The sequence below is a fragment of the Acomys russatus genome, chromosome 10, assembly GCF_903995435.1.
Source record: "Acomys russatus chromosome 10, mAcoRus1.1, whole genome shotgun sequence".
In the NCBI taxonomy this organism is placed as follows: Eukaryota; Metazoa; Chordata; class Mammalia; order Rodentia; family Muridae; genus Acomys; species Acomys russatus.
Window position 1 is genome coordinate 73,216,469 of NC_067146.1, and position 12,793 is coordinate 73,229,261.

The 12,793-nt window shown below is 42.6% G+C and overlaps 1 protein-coding gene across 1 annotated transcript in view; it reads right to left on the bottom strand.

Moving 5' to 3' along the window:
- Stk31 (serine/threonine kinase 31) overlaps positions 1-10,749 on the bottom strand; it is a 67,988-nt gene extending 57,239 nt beyond the window's left edge. Inside the window, exons 1-4 of the mRNA XM_051151503.1 lie at positions 10,700-10,749; positions 8,578-8,624; positions 8,439-8,491; positions 4,760-4,858 (exon numbers count right to left, since the gene is read on the bottom strand). Coding sequence (XP_051007460.1) covers positions 4,760-4,858; positions 8,439-8,491; positions 8,578-8,624; positions 10,700-10,749 — 249 coding nt within the window. The remainder of the gene's footprint in view (positions 1-4,759; positions 4,859-8,438; positions 8,492-8,577; positions 8,625-10,699) is intronic.
- Positions 10,750-12,793: the final 2,044 nt, after the last annotated feature.

Here is a 12,793-nt window from a genome sequence, read left to right on the forward strand (position 1 = left end):
ACCACAATAAAAAGAGAGATGATACAAAATAGTAAAATAAGTGACAAAAAGGGGGTCTTTACAGCAGGTACCGATGAAATCAGAAAATCAATAGGTATTACCTTGAAAACATACATTCCACCAAATCAGAAATACCAAATCAAATAAGAAACTCATAAATTCCTAGCTGCAAATGATATAACAAATTAGGCCAAAATGAGATGAACAATTTAAATAGATTGTAACAGTGATTCTGAAGCAGTAATTTAAAATTTCCTAACTAAAAGAATTCTAGGCCCAGATGGCTTCACGGGTAAATTTTACCAAAGCATCGAGGAAGAACCATCACTAATTCTTCACAGATCTTACCATTAAAGAAAGAAGTAACATCACCCAACTCTCTTTACTAGCATGATACCAAAAGTGAAAAAAGGCACAGTAACAACAAAAAGAATTATAGACACCCATGATGAAAGTGTATACACACACACACACACACACACACACACACACACAAAATCTCAACAAAATAACTTCAAATTGAATCTAAGAACACATCAAAAAGATCATTTATCATGACAAAGTTGTCTTTATTCCAGAGATGAAGGGGTGATTCGATATACATAAATCAACTGCTCTGACTAATTGGTCAAGGAAGCCTCAGAGGCCCCACCCGCCCCCCCAAAAAAAAAAAAAAAGCGCAGGCTATTGCACAGCTCATGGCTGACTGTCATAACTAGGTGGTAAAACTCTACAGCTGAAGATTCAACACACTTTGATTGCAGGATATAGAGAAATCAAACTGCAACTTATTTAAAAACTTGCTCCCTGCGTGCTAACTTTCATAATGCTATAAGGTGCTATACAGTCTGCTGGGGAAGAACATTCATTCCTGATACTACCCAGAAGTAAATCCTGAATCCTGTAGTGTTGTCCTAGCAGGCAAGATGTACCCACTGTTGCTAACCTACCACTTTCTGATAGGATCTGAGAGCTCCATAGGAAGGAATTCATGCCTGGTATTGTAGACTGGCCAAAAGCCCATAACGTGGAAAGTCATAGGCCATAGAACAGAACCTACTACTGTTGTTTTGCTAATTGGGCATGTTGTCAAACTGCCTTCTAAAAATGTGTGTCCTGGTTTTTTGTCAACTTGACACGGCTAGAGTTATTCTGGAAGAGGCACCCTCAATTGAAAAAAATGCCACCAGATTGGCCTGTGGGCAAACCTGAGGGACATTTTCTTGATTGGTGACTGATGTAGGAGAACACAGCTCAATGTAGGTGGTGCCATCCCTGGGCAGGTTGTCCTGAGTCGTATAAGAAAATAGGCTGAGCAAGCAAGAAAGTCATGTTCCTCCGTGGTCTCTGCTTCAATTCCTGTCTCTAGGTTCCTGCTTTGAGTTTCTACCCTGAGTTACCTTGATGGACTAGAACATGCAAAGGGTAAATAAACCCTTTCCTTCCCAAATTGCTTTTAGTCATGGTGTTTGTGACAGCAAAGAAAACAAACTAAGACAATGAATGTTTATTCCTACAGATTAGTGCTACCTTCAACCTTGGCAGAGAAGTTTTTTCTGCAGTGAGCAGCAGTTAATGCAGCAACTCTTTATTAGTCCAAGTGCTGAGAATAAGTGACTATTGAGTACTCAGCTCCAGATGGAAGATCTGTATCAACTTCTAAAGTTCAGAGAACATCATCAAGAGAGGGCAGTAAGAGCTGCAGGATGAGGGCAAGCACGGGCAAATGCATTCTCCTGGACATAACATGGCCCGTGCACTCACAAACTCATTCTCCAATTACCTGTATCAGACCTAGGCAAGATCAGTCTAGAAGGGAGCACTAGTTGGGTTCAGTGGGGTGTAGGGAGTGTCAAGATAAGCCTTTTAGAGGCCCACAGCGAATGGTGAGTGAAGCACCAGCAGCTCCTAAGACTCGATAGATCCTGATGCACTGCACACAGTGTTGATCTACTAGGGTCTCCTAGCATACTAGTGAAATCTCAGAATGAATCCCTTCTTTATGGAAATCTCCAGAAGTGACCTTGACCCCCTGCCACCATTTCCTTTTATCTACAACAACCTGATTGATTGCTACTGGTGCTTAGAGCCTACATGGAATGGTCTGATTGGCCCTTCAATCTTTTAACAGCTTATAAACTACACAGTAAAGTTAAATCTGCACCTTGAGTCTGGTCTGCAGAGTCTGATTCCCAGGATTCTTTGTGGGCTCTGTCACACTCCTCCCCTCCCCCTTTCCTGATCCTCACAGTAGGTTTAAAAAAAAAAAACAAAACCAAGAAGACAGAGAGAGAAACAGAATGCAAATGAGAGGGGAATATTTCATAGGATACCTGAGAGGAGTGGGAAAAGTGATTCAGGGTTATACAGAATCAAGATATATTGCACACATGTATGAAATTGTCAAAGAATAAATAAAAGATATGGCAAAAAGGAAATGCCAATAAAAAACATAAGTTAAAAAATTTAAAGGAATGAAGGAAGATATAAAGAAAGTTTTAAAAGCATCTTTTTTAATATCTGGAAAAGAAGGTAAAATATTTTTATACCTAAACATACTAAGAATATTCTATTTAAATTTAATCCTGAACCTGGTGGAATCCATATTTCCTATGAGTAAAGAATAATTTTTATAATTTTTACTTTATATAAGAATATTAGAACATTTTTAACAAGAAAAAACTAAAACTCTCTGGTTTCTTTGTTCTTAAGTTAACTTCAAAGCCACTAATAATTTTGGAGGCCACGGCATTATCAGCTATGTTGTATATTTGCCTCTGTTGTGTGAGCTGTAGTAACAGTAACTTGGCAAGAACTTGAAGGCCACTTTTGATGAAAGCACTGATTCTCCAATGGGCCTACAAAATTCTAATGTGTGACTGAAACCAAAAGACTCGGTATCTCTGTCTGTGTCCTTTGGCACTTCAGCCTTTTAGTTGTGTGTGAAAATACCAGACCACAGAAGATGAAAAAACGCAGCACTCGAGTTCTTCAAAGATGTATGCCTACTCACAGAAAAGACAGACACTTCTTCAGGGTGTGTCTTCCTCACTCTTCCAATACTGTAATCCCTCAGGTCCCTGGAGGTGAGAGGCTAAACGGCAAGCAGAGACTCCACTTCTCCATTTATGGCCAATAAATAAAGTACTCTTTTCGTTTATCACTATCTCTTGAATTATTGTTTGATCAACAACAAAACCAAATGCCGTACTGCTGTATGATTAACTGAATAAAATTAGAGAATATTCTTAATACCAAACTTTCACGTAAGTGGACAGCTGTATAGGATGTTTACCATCATTTCCTTTGACCTTCACCCATTAGATGGCAGTAGCAGCACTCCAGTGTGACAACCAAAAATGTACCCTTTCATGGTCAGTTGTCTCCTAGGAGTAGAAGTGCTGGGTACAAGACTTACTCCAGGCTGACAACCCCTTAAAAACATACATTCTCAGTTGAGATAATTTTGGCTCCATGGAAACAAAGAGTAAATTTGGGGGGTGGTGCAAGGGAAATCTTAGTTATTACAATGGTTCATAAGCCCTCTTAAGTCCCACTCTACATGATAACATATAAAATTTGTCCATAATATGATATTATAATGCCTTGTTGGAGAAGCCTCACTAGGAAAAAAAATTAGTCTAACATGCTTTTTAGGAAAAAATAATGAAAAACAGCCAGCAAGCTTAGCCAAAACAATTGAGCCCCAGATTTAATGACAGACCCTGTCTCATAAAAGTAAAGTAGAAAGCAATTGAGAACGACACACACAGTCTCTGGCCTCCACATGTACAGGCAACCAATCTCTCTCTCTCTATCTATCTATCTCTCTGTCTCTCTCTCTCTCTGTCTCTCTCCTTCTCAACTTCCACCTTTCCCTCTCCCAGGACAAATTGCTAAAGTACCTATTTAACATATTAAAGTAGACCTGGCCTCCAGGTTCGCCCAGCGCCCAGCGTCCCTCAGTCCCTACCTGTTCCAGGGTATGACTGGCATACCCCACTCTCCACCCCAAATTCTGCAGCCCTTCCCCTAGAAGCTCTTTCCTAAATAATCCAGGCATTTCGGCTACCTGCCTTTTGTACCTTTGGCTCCTGGCTACTGTACCCCCTTCCCTCTTCTTTCCCCTCCCCCTCTCCCCACATGGCACAGCTCAGTCTGGTCATGTCCTCTCTGGACTCTCCCAGATGTGCCTGCCTCTGGCTATGCTCTCTACGTATCTACAACAAACCTTCTCCTCCACCATACCTAGGAGCAGTCACGTCATTTCCTTTCCTTTCCTTTTTCTTTTTTCATTCACTCTCCCCCTCTCTCTCCCTTCCTTATCCCATCCTTAAGTAAAGAGTTGAAGTAGGAAACAGAAATCACATACCAAAGATCAAAGAATTCATATGTATTAGATTTCAAATGATATCCAGGAAGTTAGCCACAGACTAGAAGCAAGTATTAGCCACACAAATACAAAAGACTCATATCGATATAGAGGGCTGAAGATGCAGCCCTGTTAGCAGAGCGCTCGCCTAACACATACTAGGCCTCACGCTTAATCAAGAGTCAGCCAAATTGTAGTTCACATTAAATTTCTGTCTGTAAGTTACTTTTAATAAATAAATTTTAATAAATTTACTATGTAGTTTATACAAAATCTAAAACTCTGTCTTTTCCATTCTAATAGGCCCCAAATTAAAAATCTATAAATTCTAAACACTAGAAAAGCTGGCATGAAGGATGAAATGACTATATCCAGAATAAAGTTTACCTTCTTAGGATCAAGATTCCCAAAAACTGAGTTAGCATGAGGACAAACTTCAGATAGAGAGCAACCAATCTTCATAATGTCCTTATTTCTACTGATATTCTAAAAAGAAAACAAAGTATGAGATTCAATAAATTACTTTCTGACAATATCATATATTAAAATTAATACATAAAGAACTTTAAAGCATTGGAAATTTGATCTAATTCTTCTGCTACCATTTTTCCTAATTCAAATGAGATCTTGTAAGAAATGATATTAAGCTACACATAGCTTACTGGCAACAAGCTCAGGTCACAGACAGAATTCAAATAAAGTGCTGAATATTAATAAAGTCACACTAAACAGAGTCCTCAGAGACTGGGTAATTCCAGGGCTGGTGGTGACAGAAAGGGCTCAAAGAAAGAGTAAGACATGTTTAGAAGACATGGAACCAACCTATGTTCTTTGACCCATTTCTGTTCCACTGTCCAGAGATGAATAATTCAAACAGCAGAAATAAATAATAACAGCAATGGATTACAACCTGTAACCGATCTACTAGTCACATGGAGTAACATAAGTAAACGATTGAGTAGTGAAGTAGCAGAGAAGAAATGACTCTCCTTACAGAAGAACAATTAATAAATGCAGAAGGAATAAAGAAAACTGAAAGGCCATCATTAGGCCAGTACAATACCAAGAGAGAATAAAATTTTACAAGTGAAAACTTAAAAAGAAATAAGTCTAGTCAATCCAATGTGGCTCTCTCTCTAAAATATTTATTAATTACAAAATAAAAATACTAATTATATTTTTAAGAAATGAACATCTCAATCAAGTATGTTAAAGTTAACACACCCAATAAGACATAATGGCACCAGGAAGCCCAATACCATGCACACCGAACACATCATCATCTTTGGGTATTTTAGCCAATTTATGAGAAATCATCAGACAAACCCATATTAATGGATACTCTATAAAAAATAACTGAGATTCACACAAAATATCCAAAGTCAGGAGTTTAACAAAGTATCAAAGGTTAGAGGACTCCTAAAGATACCAAGGGGAATCTTAAAATGGATCCTAGAACAGGAAAAAAAAACCTGGTAAAATCTGAAATAAAGGCTATACACAGCTCTATCAACAGCACTGTGCCAATATTAATTTCCTGGTTTTTGTCACTGTGCTATGGTTATACCAGAAGTTAGCACTAATGGAAACTGGGTAAGAAGTACACAAAAAGCTTTTCTACTGATTCTGTAATTTTCTTGTGAGATTATTTCAAAGTAGAAGAAATTAGATATAAGCAGGAATGTCACTGCACACCTGGAACCCAGCAACAGAGAAGTAGGAATGCAGGGGCATCCTGAGTTCAAGGCCAGCTGGGCTCAGAGATGACACTCTACCTCGAAAATACAAAATAATATCAAACATAGATACACACATCAAGCTTTTCAGAAACACAAGAATAAAATATTCAGATCTCTGTTAGGCCCTGCTGAGATGACTGATTAAATAAACAATCTCAAAGTGCAGTTTCCAGACATCATGATGACTGTCAAGATCATCCTACGAGAAAACAAGAATTAGGAGCTGTGGTAATAGGACAGCTGGTAAAACGTTTACTTAGCACACATGAGGCCCTGGCTTCAATTCCCAGCCAAAAAAAGAAACAAAGAAATAAAATTAAACTGACCCAGAAAACATTAGAAGCAATCCCTGAACTCTGTAAATAAAGCCCAGAGTACATCAAAATATCCCAGTTATTCACTGTCAATACACTGACTACCTAAGTGAGATTTCCTTCCAAAGAAAGGAACAAATAGACGTAGGGAATAGTGGCCCACACCTTTAACGCAGCACTCGGAGGCAGAAGGTCAGGCAGTGTACATAGCGAGTTCCAAGCCAGCCAGAGCTACACAGGGAGGCCCTGTCTCAAAAATACAACAACAAAAAAAGAGGAGGAGGAGGCAGCAAAAGACTTAAGATTCCTTTAGTTGCCATTCATTTGACTAAGAATGCTAACACTCTTTTTAAGTGGCTTGTCGGGGGAAATCTGGCAGGGACAACAAAGCATGCATCTCCATTCTAGCTGCCTCTCTGTTTCCAAATCTCTACTTCTGTGTCTCTATTCTCATCTCATTCTAAGCTTAAAAATATTTTATGATTTGCATCTTGGGGTAGGCATTGTATGGGTAGAAACAGCGTAAGTAGTTTTCATCTTTTCAATGCATTCATCTAAGGAGTTTCCTCACTTTTTGTACTTTGCATTTCTGGAAGAGCAACAGTGCTCTGAACTGTTGAGCCATCTCTCCAACACTAGGAGTAGTTTACATTTCTAAAAGAGTCTCAGGTTGATGGTTGAAACAAGTGGGTAAGTTACACACCTGTTCTGGTCAACAAAGTTTATAGGGTAACAACTGCATTCCTTGTTCATTACTGTCTGTGGAAGCTTTTATAGTACTATGGTAGAGCTAACAGATATGAACAGCTACAACAGAGAATGTGTGACCCATACATATAATCATATAGTATTTTCTATCTGGTCATTTACAGAAGAAGTTCTCTGACTCCCAGTTTAAGATCATAGCTCCATTTTTAAATTTATTTATTCATTTATTTATTTTGTGTGTGTGTGTGTGTGTGTGTGTGTGTGTGTGTGCGCGCGCGCGCGTGTGTGTGTCTCTCTGTCTGTCTGTGTTAGAAGAGGCCATCAGATCCCCTGAAGCTGGAGTTACAGGCAACTGTGAACTGCCTGACTTGGTTCTGGGGTTTGAACTAGCATCCTCTAGAAGAGCAATGAAGTAATAATCTTGTCAGGTGGTGGTGCCTCACACCTTTAATCCCAGCACTTGAGAGACAGGCAGCTCTGAGTTCAAGGTCAGCCTGGTCTACAAAACTAATTCCAGAACAGCCAGGGCTACACAAAGAAACCCTGTCTAGAAAAACAAAACAAAACAAGAGTAATAATCTTAACTGCTGAGCTATCTCTCCATCCCAAATTTATTATTTTATGTGTATGAATGTTTCGCCTGCATGTTTATCTGTGCACCACATGTTCTTGGTGCCAAGGAAGCCAAAAGAGGGAATCAAATCCCCTGGTACTGGAATTACAGAGGATGTAAACTGTCACTTACATGCTGAGAATCAACCCCAGGTCCTTTGGAAGAGCACCAAGTTCTCTCAACCACTAAGTCCGTAACTCCAAATTTAACATCAGAGACAGGCTACCTCTGTGAGTTCGAGGCCAGCCTGGTCTGCAAAGTGAGTCTAGGACAACCAAGGCTACACAGAGAAACTCTGTGTGGAGGGGACTTAGGGGTGGTGAGGGGTGTTAGCTTGTTTTCAGGAAACAATCTTACAACAGATCCCTAGATGGGGCTATAACTTCACAAATGTGGCAGTATGTGGCTTCCTGACCCTACTGAATGTAATTTTAACATCCTACTCTTGATTATTTTGTTGTTTAATTCAGATGTACTGTAAGCATATTTTTCAACTTATGTAAAGTGAAAGTTGTATTCATTTGTCTTTTAATTATGTCTTGTGCTACATAATTTAATCAAGATTAGGTACTGAGAATGAAAACAAAACGTACATTAATTCCTAGATTTTTAATTTTTTTGTTGTTGTTGTAAAAGATTTGAGTTAAAGAACAGGAAGGCACAAAATAGCAAACAACAAAGCTTTTATTTACCTGGGCCCAAAATGTCACTGCATCTTCTACATGACTTCCAACAACATCTTCAACTAAAATAAAATCACAATGAAAAAAAATTAGAAGCTAATCTGTATCATTCATCTCTTACACCCCCAAATAATATTAATGCCAGTACCTTTATTGTAATGTGTATCTTCATCCATGTGGACAAGTTCTGAAAAACTAACAATTCAGTATCGAGAATTAGGTTTAAATATCTAGTAACAATGAAAAAATCTAAACCACATACATTTAAATTCCTTTTGTTTGATTGGTTGGTTTAGTTTTTCGAGACAGGGTTTCTCTATGTATCCTTGGCTGCTGATAACCGCCATGTTGGTGCTTCTGAGTACTAAGGCTCTGCTTCTAATAAAAGCACACTGTCCCAAATCTCAGCATGGGGGAAGGGAAGTGAACCCCAGTCCTCCAGGAAAGCAGCCAGCGCTCTTAAAACTGTTGAGCCATCTCTTGGGAGACAGCGGCAGGTGGATCTCTGTGAGTTCGAGGCCAGCCTGGTCTACAGAGTGAGTTCCACGACAGCCAGGGCTACATAGAGAAAGCCTGTCTACAAAAAACAAAAATTAAACAAACAAACAAAAAAAAAAACTAAAAAATAACAAGGTAGGAATCTGTTTAGAAAGACTATTTCTCCGAAAAACACTGTTTTGTTTTGTTTTGTGTTTCGAGATAGGGTTTCTCTGTGTAGCCGTGGCTGTCCAGGAAGTCACTCTGTAGACCCTCCTGCCTCTGCCTCCCCTGAGGGCTGGGATTAAAGGCGTGCGCCACAGCCGCCTGGCCACTGCCATGTTCTTAGTAAATATTAAAGGTTTGCTTTGGAAATCCAGCCACTTGTTTCAAGAAACTGTTCTCTAGATTTATTTTAATATGGTTTTAAAAGACTTGCCAAGGTAGTTTTAAGGAACCCGAATAGCTTTAAGCGGAGGTGGACAGCCAAACGGTGGGTGGGTTTCTGGCTTTGAATTGAGAGTAGGGAGTTCTGCACTTGCTTGGGGGTGTTGGGGGGCTTGAAAGAAACTCCGCACTTGCTGGGGGGGCTTGAAAAGAACTCCGCACTTGCTGGGGGGGGGGGGCTTGAAAGGAACTCCGCACTTGCTGGGGGGGGCTTGAAAGGAACTCCGCACTTGCTGGGGGGGGCTTGAAAGGAACTCCGCACTTGCTGGGGGGGGGCTTGAAAGGAACTCCGCACTTGCTGGGGGGGGCTTGAGGGGAACTCCGCACTTGCTTGGGGGGGGGGCTTGAAAGGAACTCCGCACTTGCTGGGGGGGGGCTTGAAAGGAACTCCGCACTTGCTGGGGGGGGGGCTTGAAAGGAACTCCGCACTTGCTGGGGGGGGGGTGAAAGGAACTCCGCACTTGCTGGGGGGGGGGGGCTTGAAAGGAACTCCGCACTTGCTGGGGGGGGGCTTGAAAGGAACTCCGCACTTGCTGGGGGGGGGGGCTTGAAAGGAACTCCGCACTTGCTGGGGGGGGGCTTGAAAGGAACTCCGCACTTGCTGGGGGGGGGGTGCTTGAGGGGAACTCCGCACTTGCTGGGGGGGGCTTGAAAGGAACTCCGCACTTGCTGGGGGGGGCTTGAAAGGAACTCCGCACTTGCTGGGGGGGGGGGGCTTGAAAGGAACTCCGCACTTGCTGGGGGGGCTTGAAAGGAACTCCGCACTTGCTGGGGGGGGCTTGAAAGGAACTCCGCACTTGCTGGGGGGGGGCTTGAAAGGAACTCCGCACTTGCTGGGGGGGGGGGCTTGAAAGGAACTCCGCACTTGCTGGGGGGGGCTTGAAAGGAACTCCGCACTTGCTGGGGGGGGCTTGAAAGGAACTCCGCACTTGCTGGGGGGGGGGCTTGAGGGGAACTCCGCACTTGCTGGGGGGGGCTTGAAAGGAACTCCGCACTTGCTGGGGGGGGCTTGAAAGGAACTCCGCACTTGCTGGGGGGGGCTTGAAAGGAACTCCGCACTTGCTGGGGGGGGCTTGAAAGGCTACACCACAGAATTCTCTAGAAGGGGAAGAAATACCCACACAGAGTACGGCGCCTCCTGGGGAGAGAACAAGGGTGAGGGATGGGGGGGGGTGGGGGGGAGTGGGGGGTGCGTGCCGTCGAGCTCGCTGCAGTGCTCGGCCCAAGGATGGCGGGAGGCCGGAACTAGGCCTCATCCCCGACCTTGACCTAAAACTCGAGCTGCACGGCCGAGAGCGCCCTGGAAGCGGGCCCCTGTCGCCCTCACCGCCATGACTGTGACTAACCTCACACTCTCCGCCTCAGCCATACCCGCAAAGAGCCGCTGGCCCCACATGCCCGGTGCTCCGCCCACGGCCGCCACCTCGTAGACCAGCCCTCGCCTCGCTTCCAGACGCTTACCGCGCGAGCTTCCGCGCCTCGGGGCCCGCACTGCGCCTGCGCACAGGGCACTGCGCCACGGCGGCCAGGGCGCGCGGCCGTCACGTGGGTGGCCCTCCGCAAGGCCTCGAGCTGCGAGGCTGGCCCTTCCGCACGCGGCCCGCACGCGCTCCGAAAGCAGCATAGCCCTGCGCATTGAGAATTTATAGAACGCCCTTCCCTCGCCCTCCCCTTCCCCCCTTCCCCCCCCGCTCCCCCCTCCCCCGCACCTGTTGGCCAATAGGTGTGTCCTTTCACCAGGCGCCAGTGACGTAAGAACGTGACGTGAGGTTGCATGGGGTCTTCCTAATTTTTTTCACAGGGATTTAAACTTAAAAAAGAAAAAAGCTAAAGTTTAGGTAAACTGGATTTTTTTTTTTTTAAGGATAATTTGGTAAGTGACAATGTCATTTTGTAGATCAATAGCTTTAAACGCACGCACCCCCCCCCTTTTTTTTTTAACCTCAGGGTCTTGTGTAGCTCAAGCTTGCTTCCAACTTGGCAGGTAACCGAGGATGGCCTGAGATTGCAGGCATGCCCCAGTATGTCCACTTTTAGACAATGCTGGGGACCAAAGCCAGGCCTTAATGCACATTAAGCAAACACTTTACCAACTGACCAAGGCCCCCAGCCCCTGTTGGGCTGTTTTCTTGTTGGCTTTTAATGATTTTTGTATACTATGAATGAGATCCAAGTTTTCATCCTCTGGCAAACATCTTTCAAAGAGAGAAAGCTGGGGGTGCTGGAAGGGGCGCGTCTGGAGGTATATTCCAATTAGTGGGGCCCAGGGTTGAATGGCAACACACACACACACACACACACACACACACACAGCCAAAGTAGCCTTTTTTTTTTTTAACAATGTTTTTGTTTTGTTGCTGGTGGTGGTTTTGGTTGGTTGGTTAGTTGGTTGGTTGATGGGAGGCAGGGGTTGTGAGGACCTCTCGCACGCCACTGCACTCATGTCAAAGTAAGAGGACAACTTTTGAGAATTGGTTCTCACTTTGTATCATGTAGGTTCCAGGATCAAATTCAAGTCATCAGGCTTGGCGGCAAGCGCTCTTATCTTCCAGAGGCCGTCTCACTGGCCCATGGGGCATTTTGACTAAATCTTAATTTATTCTTTCGTCTTATAGTTCTTGCATTTGTTCTGTTTCTAGCAAATTCCTGGCTAACTGGTTTACAATTTTTCCCTGTATTTTCTTTATAGATAGATAGATCTATATTCATTATGCAGTTAATTTTTTATAAGATGTAAAATGTGACTCCAAGTTTTTCCATCAGCATTTGTTGAAAGCACTGTCATTCTGTACTGAATTGTCTTTGCAACATTGCCAAGGTCGGATGTGCCACTTATGGACAGATCTATTTCTGGATTGTTTGTTACATAATGTCGAACGCTTTGCTTTCTTTAAACTGTTTTTGGGCTCTGAAATTTTACAAATCTTGAAGGCAGGCACATTCCAACATATTTTTTTCCAAAATTGTTTTAGCTTGAGTCCCATGAAAATGAAAGTCACTTGTCACACACACACACACCTAGGAATTGTTAGCAGGATGATTCTGCATCTACACATCTAGCTGAGGGAATTCTGCACCATAACTAATGTCTTCTGGCCACTGAACACATTGCATATTTTGATTGATTCTTCTAATCTTCTGAACAATGTTCTGTATTGTCAAAGTAAAAATTTTACATGTCTTTCATCAGATTATCCCCAAGGATTTCTATTTTTATGCTGCTGTAAATATTTTTTTCTTAATTTCAGTTTCTCATCATGTTCTTGCTGGTATATGGTAATATAATTCTGTATTCGTCATGTTTAATGCACCCTTGAAAACTCATTTGTTTCTACTGATAAGCAGGGTTTTGTCTTGTTTTCTATAGAGTTGACAGATTAACCTACATAGCTGATTTGTAACATGCAAATACTCTTTCACTTTCTCCTTTCCAACGTGGA